The sequence below is a fragment of the Oxyura jamaicensis genome, chromosome 2, assembly GCF_011077185.1.
Source record: "Oxyura jamaicensis isolate SHBP4307 breed ruddy duck chromosome 2, BPBGC_Ojam_1.0, whole genome shotgun sequence".
In the NCBI taxonomy this organism is placed as follows: Eukaryota; Metazoa; Chordata; class Aves; order Anseriformes; family Anatidae; genus Oxyura; species Oxyura jamaicensis.
Window position 1 is genome coordinate 106,262,639 of NC_048894.1, and position 24,081 is coordinate 106,286,719.

A 24,081-nucleotide genomic window follows, 5' to 3' on the forward strand; every position below is an offset into this window, starting at 1 on the left:
TGACAGAATGAAAGAAGTGAATCCCATTTATTTGTGAACATAGAGGAGAGTTCATTCATATTTTAGGACACATGCAGACAGCAGTAGTATTCTAGCCTCCGAAGTCTTAATTTTCATTTATATTACAGTACTTTTACCCCAACTGGGCAGATTAAACAATATTTATGGATGTAAATTACACCCATATTAAGGCCTCTCTAAAGTAACACAGCAATACAAAGGGGCCTTAATGTAGACGAAAACCAGCACTAACTTCTCCAAGGTTTGAATTCTCTAACACATTCCATCTATGCTACTTTACCAAAGTTGGAACAAATCTAAACTGCAGCTGAGAAATGCCTTGATCTTTTTTTATCTTTCCATCTGCCTCATCAGTTGCCTCCACTCAAATCCTTTTTCACCCTCCTCATTTGTGTTGTATGGTCAAGTGCCCCAGGAAGAGGGTCAAATTGCAGACCGGTGCTTACAGCCAGCATGCATTTGGCCTGGGTGAGAGGACGGCACAACTAGGTTCTGTGAAGTTAGCAGTGAGAAACACTTAGGAGATGCACTATTTTCCCAGGCACAATTAAGGGCATTAGAAACACAAGTGAAGTGAATGGAAAAATTCAAGGCTACCTGCTAAAACAGAAAGCCATTTACACACACACATTATGTCAGCATTGTCATCCAAAATCTCCCCCATATTTCTGTTTCCTAGTCTGAAATTCACACTTTGCTTTTCTTATCTTCTTTCTTATTTTCTTGCTCTTCCTCTGGTATGAACACACTTACAGTGACATCACTGGTCTCTGTGCCGTACTTGTTCTTCACCACGAGGCTGTACTTCCCAGAGTCGAGTGTGGACACAGCAGAAATGGTGAAGCTGACGTTCTTTCCAGATTCAAATTTCAGGATGCAGTTAGCATCTGATACAAATGATTTTTCATTCTTCAGCCACGAGACCTCTGGGGTAGGATCTCCCCAGACAGTGCAAGACAGATTGAGTGCCTACAGAAAAAGAATGAAATGATTATATGTAAGAGTCAATAAATACTTGCTGTGTTTTCTGATGCGCAATTCTCCAAATGTTCCACCTCCTCCCATTTAGCTTCCTGCTTTTAGGAAATGGATACATATCATCATCAGTGATCAATAGTTTTTGTCACAGTTTTCTGTATCATAAAGAAAAAGAAGTAACTCAGTTAATTCAAAAGCTCCATTACGAACTTTTCAATATTTTATAGACCTTCTTCTCTGCTCTAATAATGATTACTGGGATTTTCTCCATGCATAATGTTTAATATAAAACCAGATATCACCTGCATTTTTGTGGTAGACCCGAAATATGAATTTGAGGACCTGTCCTCAAATGGATTTTTTCAGGTTGAGCTCACTATGTATTTGCCACAGAAGTAAAGAAAGCCTGTCTTCCTTTTGGAAATAATGACTGAGGGCAAACTGTCCCTGGAATATTTTGTTTAATTTAGGATCTTTTTAAACCATGCCCTGACAGCTCTTTCAACAACCTTAATTTGTTTTATGCACTCCTATAAAGCTATTTTTAACTGAAATCAAAACAGACTTTGCTGTTTCTTTGGTGCTCATGAAAGTATTTCCCTTTGATGTTGGTGAGCTTCCTAAGTCCCAACAGACTGAAGGAAGCATCTTCATTATCAGAGAGTCAGTTGTTGGAGAGATCCCTAGCCATTGAATAGGCTCTGCAGGCTGCAAGTCCAAGGTGCATACAATGTTCAGGTCTCTTTTTGTCGTTGTTGTCAACTGAGACATATGTGTTACATATGGACTCACGGGATGCTGTTATCCCTTCCAAAGGAATTGATTTATGTCTAAGTACTAAACAGTACATTGCTCCAAACTGAAAATGTTACTCAGAGGAGAATCTAACTTTTTCTCTAGCAAAATTTGAAAAATGTACTACAGAGAAAATGGTCTTCAGTGGTACATAAGGAATGGGCAAGGTTCTACTTGACTGAAATCAAGTTTCTCTTCCATTTTTTAAAGGCTTTTGATAAAAATACATCAAAAATAGAGACAACTGAGGAGGATCACATTTTGACCCTACATGTTGTTATAACAAAAAAGCACTGTGAGAAATCAGTTTTAACAAGCTACCTTCCCTTCACTGCTCTGCTTTTTATATGGATGGTGGAAGATGGGACAGAATAGACACCCAGACAGCTATTGAAATGAGCAGACAGAAAAGAAAAAAAATACCTCTATTAAAACAATATTTTTGTACCTCTGAGAACAAAATCACATAAATCCCAAATCCTAAAAAACAAAATGAAAACAAAAGGGAGGGTGAAGTTTCTCCCCCCCACCACTAACGCATATATCTTGGTACTGAAGGAAAGACACATACACATGGGTGTGGGGTGGTGAAAGCCTGGTGGAAATGGCCTCTATCTGATTTCCTGCAGCACCTACAGTTGATGACAACTTGGGGATTATGAATGCCTTCTCCTGTAGCCCACTGGTAAGAATGTGGTTTTGACCATATCAGTTCGTCTTTTCAAAAAGATGGGGAAAACAACTGGTTTTACATTTCCCCCTTTTCCTTAACACTCTCAGTGCAAACATGTCCTCAGCCTCTGCTTGACTTTTCTGCCTTTCACTGCAGATTTTCATGAGTTTTTATTATTATAAGTGGGAGAGAAAAATGTGTCATTGTATTTCAAGTATTGCCATTCCACCTGCACATACTCACATTTATGGGTAGTTTGGACTAAGATGCCAGGGTGTGAATTAAAGCATCTAAGTTATGGAACATGTTTCCTTCTTCCAGCATGCCTATGAGGGCAACAATCCCTGGCAGAAGGGGAGAACAGGGAGCTGGTGGGCAGGAGGATGTAACATGTTGCTTCTAGGTCTGAAAATGCCTGTCTGTCAGGATCCAAAGTCTCCTTTTAAAAATAACCCCCCTTACTTTTGTTAAAACAGCTACTTAGGTTAAATTGGCCATCTGTACACAAAACTTATGCTAGTTTTGTCTGCTAATTCCTCCCTAATATGAATTGACACTTAGCCTTTTCCAATTATAACCCAATGCTGAAGAGCTTTTATGTCTGTCAGTGGAAGCCTCTTAGGCCATCTGTGGCACTGTTTGATTAACACTGGGTAAGCGCTGGCTCACGTATTCCCACACATAGCCCTCAGCTCCTGTAAAAAGCCAGTAAATAGCATCCCAATTGCAGTGTTAAGTTTAAATTTGAGATAGGCATATGCTTGGACGTTCAATCTCAGGATACCAATCTGATCATATAACTCTCCAATTATGGCTGCACTTGTATTCAGAACCCAGACTTGCAATTGCCAGTCCTCTACGACCTCATTTACTCTGTCTCAAAACCCTTGCTGATTGTGCAATTTGCATGGATTACACACCAGGTACAGAAAACTGCCTTCCCCCTCTCTCCAGCATATATGTGAGCAGTAGGCAGATGAGCCAACAACACCCAAACACGCAGTGCTTTCCCTGAACACTCTCTGCCCTACTCTGTTTCTCAAAAAGATCATCTACAGAGTCCAGAAACGTAAGGTCAACAATTTTTGTCTCGAGTTCTGGGAGTTTTCCAGTCGCTTATTCAAACACCATGAATGTCCTTGCTGTCAAGGACAATGCGTGTCTGGGTAAGATTTTGCAACTCATTTTTTTTACAAACTGCTTTTGTTGTAAACTACACAATTTGCTTTAGTGAGCTTATACTCAACTTCAACTCTCTTTTGTCAGAAAGCATAAAACTGATAATAATCACCCAAATTTATCCCCTGCCAAAGCTATACGAGAATCTCATCTTCAAGCACAAAAGATATTCTCTGAAATTCTGCAAATTCATTCTATTTCTTTCTGTCCTCTGCCTACAGTTTCAATACTTGTATGAATGCTGCTTATTTTTACATCGTTCCATGAGCCGCTAAATCCTCTAATGAAAAGTTTAATCAAATGTTATTCTGTTTTATAATGTCAAGATGCTTAATTTTCCCTGAACTGCTGCAGCCCACTATCTGGTGGCTATGCTATGTCTTGCACTGTTAAGCAATTCAAGCTTTTAGATTTTTAACGCTTCTGCTCAGCTTATAATCAAGTACCTCTAACCCAGCTGACCCACTACCAGAAAAAAATGGAAATATCCAGAAGCTGTCTTACTGTAGTTATCATGTTACAGGTTTTCAACTACATTCATATGCCTCATTTCAGTGTTCGCCCACACTTTGAAAAGGAAGTGGCTTGTGGCCGACCAGAGGGTGGTGAAGAGCAGATGATTTTGGTCTCAGTGCTACTTTGCTGCAACTTGGAGAAGCAGAGTGCCAGGACAAGGTTACAAGATTATGAACTGACTTCCTGGGATGTCTGTCCCGTGCTTGAGCAGCGACATAGCTGTGTTCCCCTGTGACTGCCTTACAATAATCTTTTAGCCATACTCTGCTAATATAATCCGATGTAATACCAGTGACTTCCTCTGACTTCCTTCCTGCTTACCCCAATGAAATACAGAAAATTTTCTCCTTTGGTCTGAAAGAGAATTGAGTTAGAAAGGTTTACTACTCTCAGCCTGTTTAAAAGGCAGCTTTGACAGATCTGACTATCAGTTAACTCCAAAAGATACAGAGAATGGATAGCTATCCTAAAAAAAAAAAAATAAAAAATAAAAAAAAAAAGGAATCAAAATCTTCCTTGGTGCTGTGTTACAATAAATAAATAAATAAATAGAAAGTTAGATTGATAGGTTGATAAATGTAACAGTGAAACCTGTGCATGAATTTTTAAAGAGCTGGTTACATAAGGAAGTTTAGCCTCAGCTCACATTGATTGTCATCTCACTTTTATCTAATGCTTAAGAAAAGACAGTGCCCTAAATAAATAAACCCATCTGTGCAAGACCACTGCATTATGTACAGAAGACAGGGAATGAATAAATAATGTGGCAGATTTTAAAGTTGGAATCTTTTTTTTAAAAAAAAAAAACTTTTTTTTTTTTTTAAAAAAAAACTTTTTTTTTTTTTTTTTAAAAAAAAGAGGTGAATATTTTGCTATCATTGAAAGGCATTCAAGCTGTTCAGCTGTGGTGTAAAGCTTTGGTGAATTCACTGTACCTTGCCTTCCTGGATGGTGACAACATCGGGCAAACCTCCAAGCACCCGTGCACGGTCTGAAAAGAAATTAACATAATTTTCTTTAGTCTCTCAAAATCAACTGTGTCCCAGATTCTGTTTCCCCTCTAGTTCTTTCCTCTTATCTTATTTATGTACAACTTGTCTCTGATATCTGCGCTAGGACAGAATTACTCAGCATTCTTAGCAGAGCATTTGGACTTTAGAAACGTTTGATTCACAGCAAAAGAAGTGTTAACAGCTGGCATCAGTCACTTACTGGAGGGAATTGAAGTCCATGTGCTGTGTCCTGCAGATTTAGCCACTGATTCGGTGTTGCTTGTGTTTGCACACACAAAATATTTGAATTTTTGAGATCTGGTGCTCTAAATTTTTAGTGTCATAAACTAGAAACATGCTTCTGATAAGAAATGAATGGCAGCTAAGAAAGTGCTGGAGATTTGGTTTTGATCTAAAAACAATGACAGGCTTCGGTCTTGGCGACAGCAGTGAAATGCCATCATCCCTTTCTGTGCATCTGGACGGAAACAAGGTCAGTGTCTGCGCTACAGGTAAAGCTCAAAGTCCCATAGGAATCTTACATAAAAACAAATAAGCTGATCACATGCGGGCTTTGAGGCACTTATTCTGGAACATGGATTTTGTTAGTTTTAAGTCTTGGAGGATCCTGGCAGAGGAAGTGATTATTGAGCATGTTGTCCTCTAATATACCCTGTAAAATATATACTCTGGAGTAAATGGCAACTCGATGAGGTCAGGAGCATGACTACATTGTCTGTGCCAGCCCTCTATGAATCATGCAGAGTCAGAAATGAATTGCCCAGGGCAGGGCTGTTCCTGGTCCTTTCCTGCCATCTCAGCTGGAACTAGCAGGGATTGCTGTACATAGCCCAAACCCTTTCCATTAGGAGTCTGTGTCCAGTGAGGAGGTAGCTCAGATTCCTCTACACATTTTTCTCCACCAACTTTTCACACTCTGGTTATGCCCTAGTTTCTATGCAGGTATGAAAGTCATCTGCACTGGGAGAATTTTTGTGCTACATTTCTCCATGGATTTTTCTGTAAATAGGATGAACATTGAGTTTAATAATCCAAGTTGAATTCTGATGATTTATTCCTTAAGTAATTGTTACATACTTTGTTTTAATCATTCTGTTGACATTGATACAAATGCAAAAGTATCAGGAAATTCAGGGATCTGTCATAAAGTTATGCAAAAGTTTCTGCTGCTTCTTACCCACCTCTGTTTGTAATTCAGACCCACTTAACATTTTAGATAGTTCAAAACTAGCTGAGTTATTTCCTCCATCTTAGAAAACAGAGTGACTTTTGGGTAGAAAACATGCATGAGAGATCTCAACAAAGAAGATCTCAACGTTGAATTTCAGAGAAAGCTACCTAGTGGTGGGAACAGGAGCTTATTCTGGAAAAGTCCACGTAACCCCTTCTTAAATTGTCATTAGCAGCAATGTGCAAAATGTTAAATCATGCTCCTTGCTTCCCTTGGTGTAAGGTCAACTAGTTTTAGGGTGCGCACAGGTATGTACACATGCATACATGCCCTCTCTCTCCCAACACACAACTTTCCTGTATAGGAAGAGAACCTTCATAAACAGCTTATTGCAATTACTGTCAAAGAAGGCCCACTTACTTTTCTCTGCAATCGCAGCTTGCCTGGAGTTGAAAGAAACAAAAAGAAAGTCCAATTTTATTTAAGGTTTACTTAGAGTGATGGAAAAATAGCTTGTCTTTTAAATTGCCTTAATCAGTTAAAGAAAATGCCTCTTGTCATTTGGCAATACTGCTTTTTCTTCATTACCTAACTGTTACATAAGAGTTATACCAAAGCAGTCACATGCAAAACTCCTACAGGCTTCTGCAGGACTAGGATTTGTTTCATAGGATATTTTTAGCTCTAGCACAAAACAAACAAATACCATTATTATTTTATGGGTGCCATTGGTGTATTTGGCTTGCATAATACTTACTTTAGTCTCTGGAACTCAGCAAAGGCTTCATCAAATGCTTTGTAAAGAGAAAAGTTGATTTTAAAGGTAGATTCAAAGATAGGCCACCACAAGTGTTTTTTTAAAATGCAGAACTTATTTAAAATGTAGACATCATTAAAGAAATACTCATGTATGGATACATGATGTGGTGCTGTATAAGCCCTAAAATGCTGAATGGTTCAACTAATAAAGGCAGTCTTGTACATGGTAAGTATTATATGTACGTATGCATGCATAAACACAATTCTTTTTTCTACTAAAGGTCAAAAATTCACACAGAGTGATAGGAGAATGATTGGCTGAAATTACCTCACAAAACAGAGGAGGAAACCCAAAATATACCACATTAAAGTCATCCAAACTTTTTTTGATCACAACCCCCTATTAGTAATACAATGTTGAGTACCCTCCATATGTGTATATGCAATTCTTTATAAATTATACACACGTGCTACTGAAGTTCTTGTGTTTGTTTTTTCCTGCACCCCAGCGGATTGTCCTGTGTACCCCAATTTGCAGACCACTCGCTTATGATACAAGAGAGTTATTTTTCCTAAGTGCTTTTCACACTTTTTCTCAAAAAATGAGGATAGAGTAAAGAAGGAGCAACCCAGAGATGATTGTAAGGTTATCATCCTTACACAGATCTTACAGGCCCAAAGCAAAGCTTTAGGGATGAGAAATGCTCGGGATGGAAAGCAGAAACTCAGAAGTAGTTGATCTGCTCCCTAGGTTCTGAAAGCTCTCTCAGAGTAAGAGCTTCCATCAGTCAATTGAATTAATTTTAGCTGTTCCTGTAACATTCCTTCAGTGTGCTGATGAAAGGGACCAGTCTTGACATCTCTGAAAAATAAGGAGCCCTATTATATCCATCAAAGAAATACAGTAGGAAAGTAACAGAACAAACTTGTCCCTCACTTCCTCCTCTGAATATTATTACTTGGAAGGGAGAGATACAGAAGGCATTCAGTGCTACATCTTGTGTCTAAAATTGCCAATCAATGCCAGCCACCCAAGGGTTTTGTAAGATAACTCAGAAACTGGGCTGACATCTCCATAGGCAACTCCAGGGCAAACTGCAAGCTGACATTTGGAATGGGAAAAATTAACCTGATACCCAAATAGTATCAGATTGATCCTGCTAGAGATGCTCCTTCCCTACCACAGTGTCATACCCATGTGCAGGTGACATTAACAGCATGAATGACCTACCTTGTCCAGAAAGATCCACTGTCTTTTTGTGTGCAGTTTTACCATCAAAGAGTTCCATGGTGTATTTGCCTTTGTCTTGAGGAGTTGGCTCATTGATCTGCAGCCAGATCTGCTCCCCGGTGACACCAGTCTTCACTCTGTCTGTAAACCTAATCTGGGTGTCACTGAAAAATACAAAGCAATGTCACCCTTTCATTTTTACTGGAATATAAACAGGATTTGTTCCTGTTGCATCACTCAGAACACCTGCAGTTACTAAATGACTTCCAAGGTCCTATGGTATGCCATCACATTTTGAAGCTTTTGAAGTCAAATCATTGCTAAACTGTAGTCCAAAGGGACAGACTTGTTACGACAGTCTTCTTCTGTTCAATTTCTAGCTCTCCTCAAAGCTTGCACGAAGATTATGAACTTGAGTCATAGAACTGTTATACAGATTTAAGACCCAGATGTCTGATGGGTAATACCTCAAATGTTCCTGTTCTCTCTTTAGCTCCAGTTTATTTTTGCTTGAGCAAATCAAAACTATATAGGGCTGTACCTGCAGAAGAACACTTTTGTTACAAATGTTTTTTGCCTAGTTTGAAAGTTTTCTCATGTTATGTTATGCTTTTGCTTTTACAGCTAAATCTATTTTGACACAAATACACCTCCCACAAAAAGTAGAAATTTTCAGCTTCTTAGCTAAGCAGTTAATTGCTCTGGAAGAGGCAGAAGATATTTGTCAAATAAGATGCTCATTTTCTTTTTATCTTTCAACTGATAGCTTTGAATATGCTAGAGGGTCAAAGAGCAATTTGATGTGCTTGATGAATTTTCACTACTCAAAATTAAATAGAGAAAAGAGAGAGACAAGAAAGAAGGGTAGAAAAAGAGAGAAAATGAAGGGAGAGAGAAAAAATCCAGGACAATTCATATTCACTTCTAGTTTTGTAATGCTTGGGACTCCTGGTTTTACCAGATCAAAATGTATGCCAGGAAAGAGGAAGACCTCAAACTGCTACCGTATACACAGGAAGTGAAACAGCAAGAACATTAATAATAGATTCAAAATAAACTAAGTTGTTTACTTTTCTGAGTTTTACAGTACAGTCTGTTTATGCTGACTGAAAATTCAAAGCTGTCTCATGGACTTGGATACACAACTCTCATTAATTTTATAGGGAGCTGGGTATTCAAGTTCTTTGTAAGAGTCTCAGTTCTCCTGTCTGTCCCTGTTAGGCTCTTAGTGCTCACAGGAGGGCCTGTCTGGATTTTACTGCTTCAGGCACATGTTGAATCAATCTTGCTTTGCCTCCAAAACATGAACCCATGCATGAAGAGGATGTGCCCGTTTGCTCCAGTTTCTGTGAATTATGGCTCCTAGACAAGCAGGCCTCCAGGCTAGGTATCTCCTAACCAGATATGCTGGCCTCTAACATAGCTTGTCAGTGCCATAGATCATACTCGTGTTGCTCCTCAAAACCAGTTCAGAGGAAGATGCCGATCCCATTCGGGAGGTGGGAAGCCCTCTGAAGCAACACAGCCCTGACAACAGCACATGGCATGGGACTATCAGTCTCACAGGAAAACAGCAGGAAGGACCCGCACCACCAAGACCTAACTCTCCTACTGGTTCCTCGTTGGTGCAATTCACTGAAACTAACTCACGTGAGAGAAGGACTCATGAGAGATGATGAAAAGACAGCTGTGCCCAGTCTGTCTCATATATCCAGGTTCTTTCTGAGTCTACAAAAAACAAACCACACTAACATTTGCAAAGCTTTTGCATACTTACTTGTGCACCCAGCCTACTCTCAGATCCTCCACATAATAGGTGACGAAGGAGTACAGTCTGATACCCTCAGCTGTGCTCTGGATTTTCAGGTCTGTTGCAGATAAAGCTGCAAGAAGACCACATGTTTTTGTGCAGCCATGCAAGCATTCATTGAGTGTCACAATGAGTCATTCATCTCAGAAGAGAATTAAAAGCTTACCAATCCTTCTGCATACTTCATTCATCAGATCTGCAAAAGCTGTGGAAACAAAATCCATAGACTAAACTCAGTGTCTGCATCTCAAGCACAGACAATCAAAGGCCAAGAACTGATTCTGAAATATTCTCCCCAGTAGGGTCCAAAAATAAATCAGACCTCCCTTTAAAAGTGTATTAGAAAGCTAATGCCAAAATGTAGCCTGTTATTCCACAGTTTCCAGGCTTTAACCTTGATGAATACTGCTGCAGCTGAACTGAACTATATTCTCTTTCTTACCCTGTAAATGACCATATTCAGTTGGAATGCTAACCCATCCACGTACATCGCAATGGATATGATTTTTTCCTCACTTGCTTGGAAACTTAACTGTAACTGAAATTTTAAAAACACAGTGGTCTTAAGGAATGGAAAAGCCTCTAAATATAGTAAGGACAAAACATTTTAAAAAGTGAGATCTTTTAAAATTATCTAGCTCTGTAATTTCTTTCTATAATTGCAGACTTAAACTACCACTGAGCCCCTGAGGAAATGTGTTATCATTTTGCTCAGCATCAATCATCACATTCTCGCAAAATTATACAAGATCCTCATGCAGTGAGGCATATTCAAATACAGCTTGTGCTAAACAATCTCTGCTTTTCTAATGAGATTATCTTATATGCAGGAGGAACAAAACCACAGGAAGGAGATGTATGCAGATGTCTTTATTGCCTCGATCTTGCTTGCAGGATGTAGGCTGCATGGCTTAGAGCATGCAGAAAGGGGCTCTGACCTGTGTCCGTAAGCTTTAGCTCACTGGTGTCCTTTCCTCTGTCGTCCTTCAGTATGACTTCATAAGTGCCAGTGTCTTTCTTAGAAAACTGTAAAACCAGTATTCAGTACAGTTACTGTAGAAAAATCCAGATTTTGTGTCCCAGCCCGGCCTCATCCTGTCCCCATCCCTGTCCCCCAGGAGGTGCCCAATGCCCAGGGCTGGAGCTGCCCTGGTGCCCCCCGTGACCAGCTCCTGGCTGGGATGGTGGGTCAGGGCCTGGCTGGGAGGTCCTGCCCTGACGGCCCCCACAGGACCTGACATTTCTGCCCTTTCTCAGCCAGAGGAATGGAAAGCAAAGAGATTTAGTGGTTAATGCAGGTCACACCCTGTGTCTGCAGCAGAGCTGGGTAGGAACTGCAGGTCTCAAGTGCGTCTCTTGGGTGACTTTGAGAGGGCAGTCCTCTGGAAGCCCAAGTGACAAGCACTTCCCAAGTGCAAGTCACAACAGAGATGTGGTCTCACTTTGTTGGTAACTGACATGCAAAGGAAGTGACACGCTTACTATCTCTACTGTGATCACTTCCTGAAAATTTGAGTGAGCAGTTATAGATAGAACTTTATTTCAGCTAAAACACAGACGCCTCATGAGTTTTTCCATTTTTAAAACCCACTTCCTATTTTGATTGTTCTGTTGAAATATCAGATCATATCTTTCACCTGAATTCATAACACTGACTTCAGATTATGGCTAGCAAAGACAGTCACTCACCTCTGATATCAGCAGAGTGCACACACCATCTTTAAAGTCGTGTTCTTCATCTACCATTATCTCCCTGTCATCTTTGTACCATACAATGTGTGTTTCCTTCTTAATATTAGCCACCTAAAATGGATGGAAACCAGATTGCAATTATTCTCTACGTTTGGCCAGATGAACCTAGCATTGCATGGATTAGCCTGCTTATATGCCTAGGTTGGCATACAAGGACAGCAAGCTTTACAACATGTTTACAGTGAATTACAAGGATGCTGTTGGAGGCCTCCTTGTTAAAATGAAGGATGCAAGAGAGAAAATGGAAGGGATGAAGCGAGAAAGAAAAGTACTATCAACAGCTTTGGGCAGCCCAGGGATCTAGTGAATCCTGCTCAGAGGATTTCTACACACAGAAACAGGCCCAAAATCAGACAGTCACTGAGCTCACAAAGATCCATCATTCCTATTAAGGTCCATTTTTCTGAATGGGTGGGTGGAGGGCAGACCTGAAGAAAAATGTTTAAGCTATTTTCCAAGGTGTTTTGTCTGAAAACAAAAACAAAAAAACCACCACCACCAAAAAAAAACAAACAAACAAACAAAACCAGCAAGAGCACAGGATGATTTGTTTTACCTCTGCTTGTGATAATGGGGACACACAGAGGACTGAACAATAGCCCCAGCTCATTGCAGAGAGGTGACTGACCAGAGAGCTGTCAGGGGATAACAACTTTATGGCCCAGAGGCAGACACTCTTTATCCCTTCAGAACAAATGTTACCTTCCTCCTACCCTACTCCTGTGCCAGTCTCTATCTTAAATGCCTGAATTAGGAAGCTGTACAGGCACATCTAACAAGTCCCTGAATACCAGTGGCGATACACAAGCAGCATGTAACAAAGAGTCCCCTTCTTGACAGATTTTTTGCAGAAGGCCTCTCTTTCTATTTCCAGCACAGTAACCAACACATTGCTGTTTGTTCAGATACTGCAAAGAAAGCAGAGTTTATTAATCATACTGCATGAGGGAAATCCATTTGTTTTTCACCATCATCTTTTCCTTCATCGATTTTTGAGCTGCTTTTTGCTGGACAGGAAGGAGTTTTGCCTAAGTCTCCAACTATCTACAATCACGCCAGCATGATTAGCCTTTGCTTTGAATCTCATTATGCAGTTGGGAATACAAAACCATAGACTGCCTTTAGTCCTTTTCCTCTCTCAGCATCTAAGCAGCAGTAGGACAAAGTGCTTCTTTGAAAATTGCACTCCTTGCCCCTTACCTTACATTTCAACATCACGTTACAGTCATCGGTAACTTCCCATCCCAGCTTATCCACAAAATGAGGACCTGTTTGAAATTACAGATATTCTTCTTTAAAAAATGACATAAGTGGTATTCATGATGCAAAAACAAAGGCAAATGTGTTTTTCTTGTCAATAATACTGTTATATTTTAAAGTGTTTATTTTGCCCTTTTCTCCTTCAAAAGGCAAGCAGCTACACAACAGAATAAAAACATCTATTTTAATTTAGCATACATTAATATAAACTAATTCTCATACTTAACAGACTAACACGTGTGATTCTTATGAATATTCTTATTATCACCTTGTTTTCTGTGCCACTCTTTCCTCTGGAATTCTGCTTCATCCTGCAGCTTCTTGAATACTAGAAATTAAAACAGCAACATATATGAGGTTAAACGATGTGCTATTTGTGCAGTACTGTAACAGGCACAGCGCTGTCCCTTGGAGGCCAATAAGAACCCTGTGATATGGTCAAATTTTCTCTCAGCAACTTAATACTGAACATTTCCAAGGGTCAGAAGCTGATTACAGCTAACCCAACTTCCCAAGCTGCTTGCAGCCACCAGGGGTTTAACACATCACTCTGAAGAAGCATAATTCCCCATCATGCAACCGCTTTCCACTCCCAGGAGGAAGGCAAACAGGAGCAGCAGCAGAACTGGCAAGCAGTGGCAATGCAAAGAGGTGCAGATGTGTGTTCCTGGCTGAACAAGCATTTTACAAGGGGAATTTTCATTGCATCTGTAGAAAAGCAAACCGTGATAGCCTCCAATATTTTACATTTCTATAGCATTTCCCTTTCCTCTGGGCACTTAAAAATTATCAGTTCACACACGTGGTCTGTTTTATCTGAGGCAGGCAAGTGCTGTGACATGAACATTTATTAGAACTACATTGGGAAAACAGTAGAAAGTGAAGATGACAACCAACCCCAATGTAATTTTTCTAGCCTTCTGCACAGTATAGATTAGCTTACCATCACCAATGAGCACCAGACTGGACTGATTGGTTGCTTTTCCATCCTGCAGCTGGAAAGTGTAAGTCCCTTCATCCTTGTCCTCAAGTTTATCCATAATCATTTCAACAAGGCCAGTCTTCTGATCCACCTTCATTTTATATTTCTTCAGGAATGGAAAGTAAAGCAACAATTAACAGATATCAGAATCAGAGAATATTTGGCAAACATTGCTTCATATCTTTAGGTGAAATTCTGTTTCCTTTGGTCAGAATCCCACTATTTCTAGCTCCTGCTCTAAACATGTAACCAAATAAATAAATCTGACAAGGATGAAAGCATGTGAAAATCCTGTTCTATGGCAAGTGTTGTGTTCTTTTTCATTATTAAGGTTTAGATTCGCACATCTTCAGAACATTATCACCTTTGAGACAATATTTATATAAATTTTTGTGTAGAATGAGTCATCATAGAATAGCCTGAGTTGGAAGGGACCAACAAGGATCATCGAGTCCAACTCCTGGGTCCCCAAAGGACCACTCAAAAATCAGACCACACTTCTGAGAGCATTGTCCAAACCCTCTTGAACTCCAGCAGGCTCAGTGCCATGACCACTTCCCTGGGGAGTCTAGAGAAGCTCTATCCCTGCCTTCTAACTGCTATCAGTATTGCAACAAAAGCATGATGCATCCTGTCTTCATAAGTAACAAGCTCTGCTACTGGAAACAACCACTTGGGAATTTTCCCTTGGTGTACTAAATTCCTCCAAACAGCATAGTGGTGTGTGAAGTGACCACAAGGGCCATAGATAAGCCATAGATAAAAGACATGGGATGAATCAGGGCAACTGCAGTGACTCCTTGAAGACCACAGGAGTTACTTACCTGTGACTACCTCACTGCAGGAACTCTTATGGTCTCTATTAGTTAGCAGACCATGTGGTACTCACCAAGGTGGCAGGAAGTCATTTAATTCCACTGTATAAACTGCATCCACTAGAATTCAACTGGAGCTGAAAACTATGCACAAAGTCTTCCTAGTGATGTTTTCGATGACATATGTTATTTCTGACAAAATTGCACTAGCACGGAACACTAGTTGGAAGCATATTGGAGACATTAATACTCATTGGTTATAAACATGCAAACATCTGTAAGCAATGAAAAGCCTTACCTCTCCATTAAAAATCTCCTTATCATTAAATACAAAGTTGGCCTTTGCATTGCCAGACAGTTTTTCTGCTTGCAACCAGAACCTCACTTCTCCTTTTTCCAAAATTTCCACTGCCAGCTCAGAGACAAGTGGAACAGCTACAAATAAGAAAGACAAGAATGAAGCATATACTTTGCCTGTGCCCCAACAACTATTTTGTTCTGTAAAAGCCACGTCTTTCTTTCAGGTAATGTATGCAAGGTGACTAGCTTATGACAGCTCTTCATATAGTTGGAGTACTTCTCCACCCACATATACACAGGGTGACAAGCAAGATTGAATCATTTGATCTTTCTATCACTAGGTCTGAACAGAGCAGAAACGCTGATGATTTGAGTTATGCTGGGGCTCCTCCATTCTCATACAAGGCTAAAGGTAAACTGTAAGCATCTCTGCAGCATGATGTGAGCCTGTATAGGACAGACACATCTTTAATGAGTCGCTTAACAATGTTATTGTAAGGCAGGGAATTGACTCAGTGGAAAAAAAACAACAACAACCAAGCACAAAGGCAGATCAGAAAGTCAGCTGGTGAATTGCAGGTTGGGAGACTTTTATGAGTACTTTGATCTTTGCTGAGTGGAATCTTTATCTCCAGAATACACAAAGTAACACAACATACCCTAAATCTCCCCAGTACATTTTGTTTACATAAGAATAATGGAAACCCCCACATATAGAACAATTCCTTGTCTAAGCAGGAAAAAAAATCCTGTAAAGAGTACTCTACTGTTGCTAACTGTAGGGTTTTTTAACTTTTCCTTGTTCTTTTTAGTAAAAGTCCTCAGTGTGCCTTCACTTTAACTTCTTGTTAAGAGATTTTAATCAGCAATGTTAAATACAGGCATTAAGACTCTGATATTTGGGCTCTTTTTTTTTTTTTTTTTTTTTTTTTCATTTCCATCATTTCAGTTGTCTTAGTGTATGCTCAAGTTTCCAAAACCTCATGCTCTTAGCAGCATGTATGCTATATATGAACTCTGCCCCAACCTCCACTTTCACAGCCATGTAAAGTCTGCATTGCAAGGGTGTAACTGAGGAGAGCATACAAACACATTGCAAAATGCTTGATTATGTGGTGTGGTGATGGGTGTCAACCTACACCTTCTCCCAGACAAATCACAGGACAGGGTTGTTTATTTAACTTCATGTGTGAAAAGCCTAGCTGCAGCAGGAGAAGACTGGGGCTGGGGTAGTTTTCTGGCATCTCACATCTTCCTGTTTTCACCACCCTAAACAAACAGGGTGCCTTCTGGAGCAGAGCTGCCATTCCACCCTGCTGTCAAGCCCAGGAAGTGGCCACATGTGAGGTCTCCCTGTGTCTTCCTTTCATATGGGAACCCCTTCTGTGCACCTATACTTTTCCATACTCATGTACATTTTCGTGGTACAGAACATATCTTTGGTGAAAATAAAGCTTCTGGGAAGTGAGGCAACAGTCCCAGGGAAAAAAAAAAAAAAAAAGGAGAGAGAGAAAAAGAGAGTGAGAGAGAATTATGAAAAAGACATGCTTAACCTGGGAGAGAAAATAAATGGTTAAAAAGGAGTTGTGGGGGAAAGCGGTACCAAAAGGGACCAGGTTACGAGTGTGCCCCAGCAGTGGAAATGGTACTTGTGAAGCTTCCTTCCCTCCTGCATTGCTTGTGAGAAACAAAAGGAATCTTGGATGCTGCATGATTTCTCAGAACAAAACCCCTGAAATGTTACAGGAGTCTCAGAAGCAACAGGATGAGGGTGAGAATAGATATCAGGCTGCACTGCTTTTGTTTCACTGTCAGCTCCATGGCAATGTTAAACTCCCAGTTGATTTGCATGTAATTAACTATTAATATCTTAGTCTAAAATGGGAGAGAGGAAAATATCTCAGAAACAGTTCAAGAAGAGGCTGAAAGGATGTAAAAGATTTATGTTTTGGGAAAAGGCCATTCACTCCGCAGTCCAAAGGAATCAGAGAGATCCATGTAACAGTATTCCAGAAGCAAAAGACTTATTAAAAAAAAATCCATTTTACTAAACACCAACTGACAGTGACTTCAGGGATTTTCCAGCCATCATGCTTCCAAGGTTTTAGATCTTATTTGATTTGTATAGCATCACAAATTACCATGTGCAACTAGACTGAAGTTAGACAATCTGTGGGGTATTTTTGTTTGTTTTGTTTTGAGAGTCTACAGGGCCTAGGATGGCCAAAGCAAGAAAAGCAGGTTTCTCCTTGAAACATTACAATACATTCTGCAGTGATATCTTTTTTTTTATTATTATTATTTTTTGTCTGTTTTTCCATGAAGTTCATGCATAGCTGGGAGCAAACTGACACCCAAGTACATGTTAAAAACCCAACCCCCCAGTCTGTGTCCTGAGGAACTTATTTTGTGACATTAGCTGTTAACACAGAGTGTGGAAGAGCACTCAGTGGAGAAGGGCTGGGGCGAGTGACAGCAGTAAGGGGTTGTGATGACTAACGCTCGCTGTGAAGACCTGATTAAGAGGAAACGTCTGGGAGGAGCAGGAGTAAAGAAGGGGGTGCTTGGGCTGTCATTAGGCTGTCAAAAGGTGGTACGATATGTTGGGAAGAGCAGAGCTGATATGGAAAAGGCAGAGAGGGAAACGAGAAAGAGAGATGATGTGGGCAGAAAGACAGGCAATGTCTGCAGCCGAGCTTTGACTGTCCTGGGAGGCACAATGTGGGCTGAGCTGGCAGAGGTGCCAGCAGCACACGCACAAAGCTGAAGATATTAAAACACAGGCAAGAAGAGTAGTGTCTGGAAGAAAGCACAAGAGATGGTAGTGGCAGAAGATAAGACAAGGCTTAGATCTCGTCACCTTGTGTGTAATAGGATTCTTTCTACAATTCAATTTATTATGTTCTTCAATTATTCAAGTCACATTCCACTGAAAATAACAGGGCTGTACTACTGCCAGGATATCGTAATGGTATAAGAGCTCTGTGGACTTAACAAAAATATCCTTCCAAGCAAAAAGAAAGCTCTTGTTATAAAGTATTACAAAAAGAAGAGGGAGGGAATGAACTTCATCTGAAAAATTCTGTGTATACATATATATATGTCATTACAGCTGAATTTACTACAGTTGCTTGTTCTCTTAGCCTTACTTTTAACTTCTGCTAACTTCAGCTGGGGTAAAGTTAGAGGGGCAGAGAATTTTCAAATCAGCTTAGGCATTATGAGTAAGTAAAGAAAACTGCATGGCAGAAGAAATAAAGCCATTGGGATACTTATTTTCAATCTAATATAGAGACTTAGTATATGCTTAGACCAGCAGCCTGCAAAAGAAGAGGAAGAACAAGAGCAATACACAAACGTACTGAGAGGGAAGAAAAAAAAAAAAAAAAAAAAAAAAAGAATCTTAGATTTTCAGTTCAAAACCACTTTCACTTGAAATTACTGTAGCAGTTTCACAATCTGATGCTGTCAGGAGCTTTGTGATACATACCCGTGAGCATGCAAATCTCTCCCTACAGACATGCTTGATTCACTTACTTGGGAATTTGTGTTCATGGCTCAGAGCAAGTAGACGTTTCATTTCTGCAAAAGACATGAAACAAGATAGGCGTGCATACCTTATGGATATGAGAGACACAGCAGCAGGAAAAAACAGAAGTGAAAGCAAAACAGACATGCTTAATAGACAGTGTGTGTCTACCTTCTTCATCAATTGTGTAGCTTGATGAAACTCCATCAGTGTCTGTAACAACACAAGAGTAAATTCCCAAGTCATCTTCTCCAAGATCCTTAAAGGTTGCTTTTGACCTTTAGAAAAAAAGAAACATTTTGATAAAAAGGTGAGATCAATCTGAACCAAGCTCCCTCTTATAACACCAGATAAAAATAAACTTATTTAAGCTTTTGCTCTGACTAAGAGGCAAATACAGGGGTCCTGACCAAAATAAACCAGGGTGAGCCCTACCACGTGTGGTACAAATGGAGATGGCACAGCCAGTACAAGTGGACTAAGAGGATTCAGTTACTAAAACAAAGAGTGAAGGGACATCCAGGAGCATCCATGAGACCGTAAAAGTTGACCAATGGCCTCTGCTGCACGACCTCTGCACAACCTGCATAACCTCTCCAGGAAGCTGCCTAAGCTCTCAGGTAGTGCCACCAGTACTGGAGCTAGCCAAAGCTAGCTCACACGTGCTTTAAAGCATTTGTCAGGTCTTGGGTGAGTGTGGAAGGATACTGTAAGTGCAGGCTGATTCAATTTTCATATGCAATACCAAGAGTGGTATGAGCCACCCTTTCTTCCCATATGGTTTCTATAGCTGTAAGAGCATATGGCTTCATAGGCTCCACCTGTGCATTTGCTATTTCTTCCTTTCTGAAAAATGCCTGAAGAAACATATTAGGCTTGTGGAACATTGTGGAAGTTATCAAACCAGGCTATGGTGAGGTGATCAAAACAGAGGCCTCCTCAGAAGATTGTGAGAGTGCTACATGGTAAAAGCATCTTGCAAGCAGACAAATAATTTTAGCTTTTGGACTTTTACAGTGACAGCAATAGGAATAATAATCACCTGTCCTGATTGGCAGGTTATAAGAGGACAGAGCACCAATTTTCTCACCCTATGCCTAAATGTAACTTAATTGCTTAATCAGGAGGCCTGACTCATTCTGTGCAAACTACAATTGCCCAATGGTCTGCACAGGGACTTGCTGGAGAACAACATACTCATCCAGAGCCTTTTAGGAATAAAGGCAGATACAATTCTTACTGAGGCCATACATCTAGAAAGGATCAATTTCTGTGACTAGCCTAGGTTTATCAAACATGGGATGACTGTTACTGCTGAGGGCTCTTACTTTCCGCCTTTGGTATCAATGTCCAGTCGAGAGTCATCCTCAATTGGTTCATAATTCTTGGACCAAACAAACTTAGAGTTTGGAGACATCTGATCACATTCAAAGTTCAAGGAAATTACTCCATTGTCATCCACATCGACCACCACTTCCTTAGTTCCTGAAAGATCAGAACAAGGCAATTCCACTTTCTTAAGAGATACCAGCAAACAAATGTATATAGATATAATTCATAGTGTGGATTAGGAATATCCTTGCCATTTTCTTGAGTGGCACATAAATTGCTGAAAACATTGGCATCCTCAGTCCTTGATTCATGATTAGAATTTCGTTCTAGGCCATAAAATTAACGAACAGATTAAAGAGTATCATAAATCAATTGATTCATTTGAACATGTCTAAGCACACATGAGATTTATGGTATTTGCTCTGGAAAAACCTAAAGGGGGAAAAGAGGGGGAGGAAGCAAGTCTCTAAATCCACTAAATGCTTGAAATATTAAATAGCAATATTTTTCCAGCTAAGGGGTAGTCAGTGCTTTCATTATGTAGTATGAATTTCTCATTCCTTAGTCAAATAAGAGCTCTAAAGGGAATACCGGGTACAAGTGCAGATGTTTGAAAAGATGCAGGAGGCAAAAGAGGAAACAACCGAGCCGCCCAAGCAGCGCTCATTTGTGCAACCGAGGCACATTTTCAGAGACTCTGGGTTCACTCCAGGAGGTTGGTTTAATTGCTATGCTTGGCATCTGGCCCTGCCACCGTCTGCAGCGTTAATCCTGGGCCCACAAAGGGAGTGAATATTGGCAATTAGCGGCTAAGTCGCCCACCCTGTTTTGCCAGTACCTGCAGTTCTTGAGCTGGATAAGGTGACCCAGTTTGTCTTTACCAGGCCCTGAGAGCAAGGCCCAGGTCAGGAACATGAATGTACCTCCTGCCTGCTCCCTTGCACACTGGTGAAGCCAAGGGAATTTCATCTGGGCATCTTGTCATCTGTGGCGTTAATTTTCTTTTCAACAGCTTGTCTGAGAATACCACAGAGAACTGAGATGTGCTGGAGGACATCCAGCTTCCTCCTCTGAACAGCTCTGAGCTTGGTCGTACATCTGAATGGGGCACTCGTGGTATATTACTCAGCCTAAGACAATTTCAGGCTGCCCAGAATGCTAATGACATACTTTCTCCACAACATATTGTATCTTAAAGACAAGAACCCTACTCCTGACATTGAAATTAAGAGCTTTGTTTTCAGCATAATTCTTAATGAGCCTCAAGCATGCAAGGAGACTTCTGCATTTCGTCACCCTAGTATTATACATGTCCTGTCCAGCACTGTGAGTAGCTCCTGTAATGACAATTGGTGTACGTGCAGCCTTCTTATTCTTTATAATTTGCCATAACTGTTTAATGAAAGATTAGATTAATATTCCTGACTTGGTCCTATTATTTACCAGCCCTCACAGGAATGAAGCACAATGAGTACCAAGAGGTGATTTGGTCTACAAATATTTTTCTAGGCAGCTGCACATTTTTCAAATATGTTATAATGTAATTTATTATATGTAAATTCATCACTTTATATTTCATTAGTACTTAGTTTCCTGTAGATCATTAGCACATGAATCTTTGGATGGCAGCTTATGCAATGTGCAAAGAATCACAGCCAGAAGGTCCCTACAAAGGGCAACCTCTTTTATATTTGTTTTGAAGCATTGACTTTATGATAACAATGCATAGCATATATCTCCAGAAGTGATGATGTTTTTTTCTTCTCATATTTATGTGGAAGTAAGAAAAAAAAAATATTTTTGAACTACTGAGCAGAGGGCTCCACCTGTCCTACAATGTGAAACCAAAGAGGCTGCTCCAAAAATAGCAGTCTAATTTCCCTTCTCTGGATAGCTTGGTGGTTTCTACAGAGCATCCAAAGTCACTCTTAAAGTTATCATAAGAAATAAAATACTTAAATGGCAGAACAAATACTGATTATCTCCATTGATCTGAGGGTTTCATTGCACTGAAAGAAAAGAAATAACATTAAGATAAAGCAGACAGCTTCAAAACGCTAGTGTTACTGGCATCATCTTGTCTACAAAAAAAAAAAAAAAAAAAGTTGAATGCCACATTGTTTCATTAATTTGGCCTTAAAACTTTCAAAACACTGCCCAAAGCCTCTCTTCTCAAGGTGGACATTGCCTATTGGGTAGCTGAAGGGATTTTGATGGATAAATGGGTGTGTGATTAAAGAGAAACAGTTGATGTGGGCTGTGGCAGCCATAGGCTTAAATTTTTAGGTCTGCTACGGCTTCAGTCATAGCAGCACCTAAGGTAGTGTCAGAAAAAACAGCTAACCTATTTTACACTTAGTGTGTTCCTGATTCTGTTGTGAGAGGCCAGCTGAGCCTTGCAGATGTAACTAAGAGCAGGTTGCTCTGGCAGAAACAGCCCTCAAGTGCATGGTCTTATAGCAAGGATTCACAGAAATGTGCAGGAGCCCTCCTGTAAAAAGGCTCCTTTCACAAAATCCCACAGTGAAGCTCTTCAGGTGAGGGTGAAGGTCAGATCCCATAGTCTGACCCCCAGTGCAGATCATAATCCTGTGGCAAGCCCTCCTGAAGTGACTGATGCAGGATCAGAAGCTAACTTCACTTTGCACCAAACTGCACAAGGACTAAGGGCAAACCCAGAAATTAATGGGGAAGAGTTGCAGTCCGCTCTTGAACTTCCCCTGCCTCCTGTGAGATCCAAACGCACCAAAGTGATTTTGTCTAAAGACAAAGTTACAGCTCAAAACCAGCCTGGTGTTATATGTATTTATTTATTTTAATGTGTATGGGCTTTTCATTTAGTTTAAAGAGATAACTGTAAAAATTGAATATGGTTTTCAAACAGAAGATGGATGCAAAAGTATTGCACCATTATATTAACGTATGTTACTGGATAAAGAAAATTGCTACCACTCGTATTAAAACAAATATTTTCATTCAGGATGTTATTTACTTACATTCTTTGGTTAGACAGCTCAGTCTCCTGGTGATTTTAGACATTTGCCAAAAGCAACATTCCAGCCACATTCCAGCAGGAATTGTCTACAGAGACCTGACAATATTTTGTCTCCATCTAAGATGTTAATAAAAGCAGCATTCATTGGGCAACACCAAATGATTTGTGGCAGTTTTTTAGAACGGTGTGATTGTTCTTGGGATTTGTGTGGTTTGAGTGAGAAAGCTGAAAGCCTACCCAAGTGACTGCTTTCTGAAATATTTTTTAATAAGCCTTTTGTTCCTTCTTAACACTTTTAAGAAGCTTAGTTTGGTGAATACTGTATCTGCAGACCTCAGCTCAAAATATGGGTCAACCAGATTTGTATAAGCAAATCATTTTCAGCTTCCCTGAGATTTCACTGGCCAAACTCTGACTTTCTTGTGATCCCTCTGAACACCAGCCTGGCTTGCAAAAGGGCCACAGTCCTCACAGTCCTGAGATGCATCTCCTTCTCTAATGGTGAGGTCTGCAAACCAAATGATCTGCTCACATTGCTTACATTTATATTCCCAGGTTGGGCATGGTTCTCATTGGAAGGAACGTCAAAATTGCTGTGCTGCTTATTTTTATTATTATTATTATTATTATTATTCATGCTTATCATCTTTGCAAGAGTTTACATTCCTGCATTTTTTGAATTCATGACCAATCCTTTACTTTACTTAGTACACTTGAAGGCTATTATCATAAGAAGTATTTCTCAGAAGTCTGACACATAGGTATTAACTTTAAAGGAAAATGGATTAGTAAAACCAAAAGTTTAACACTAATATTAGCCTGACGTTTGTTTTAAGAGTGGTTGTTGTTGCAGTATCTAAGCTGTTTTCAAGAACAAGCTCCTTAGTCCTGCCTTGCTCCATTTGCAGGTGATGGAAATCAGCCTAGTGCTTCACTGGTTTGTAGATCTAAAATTAGTGTTACTGTATTT

At 40.0% G+C, this 24,081-nt stretch overlaps 1 protein-coding gene across 2 annotated transcripts in view; it reads right to left on the reverse strand.

The window, feature by feature from the left end:
• The window catches only part of MYOM1 (myomesin 1), a 72,275-nt gene continuing 48,194 nt past the window's right edge, over positions 1 to 24,081 (reverse strand). For both annotated transcript variants that reach the window (XM_035318811.1, XM_035318810.1), the window contains 16 exons: positions 20,113 to 20,269; positions 18,956 to 19,062; positions 18,793 to 18,837; positions 15,254 to 15,390; positions 14,102 to 14,246; positions 13,427 to 13,486; positions 13,099 to 13,166; positions 11,836 to 11,949; positions 11,085 to 11,172; positions 10,313 to 10,351; positions 10,114 to 10,219; positions 8,337 to 8,500; positions 7,104 to 7,140; positions 6,767 to 6,789; positions 5,098 to 5,153; positions 1 to 990 (listed from right to left, as the gene is read on the reverse strand). In XM_035318811.1, the coding sequence (XP_035174702.1) occupies positions 709 to 990; positions 5,098 to 5,153; positions 6,767 to 6,789; positions 7,104 to 7,140; positions 8,337 to 8,500; positions 10,114 to 10,219; positions 10,313 to 10,351; positions 11,085 to 11,172; positions 11,836 to 11,949; positions 13,099 to 13,166; positions 13,427 to 13,486; positions 14,102 to 14,246; positions 15,254 to 15,390; positions 18,793 to 18,837; positions 18,956 to 19,062; positions 20,113 to 20,269 (1,628 nt within the window). In that variant the 3' untranslated portion in view covers positions 1 to 708. The remainder of the gene's footprint in view (positions 991 to 5,097; positions 5,154 to 6,766; positions 6,790 to 7,103; positions 7,141 to 8,336; positions 8,501 to 10,113; positions 10,220 to 10,312; positions 10,352 to 11,084; positions 11,173 to 11,835; positions 11,950 to 13,098; positions 13,167 to 13,426; positions 13,487 to 14,101; positions 14,247 to 15,253; positions 15,391 to 18,792; positions 18,838 to 18,955; positions 19,063 to 20,112; positions 20,270 to 24,081) is intronic.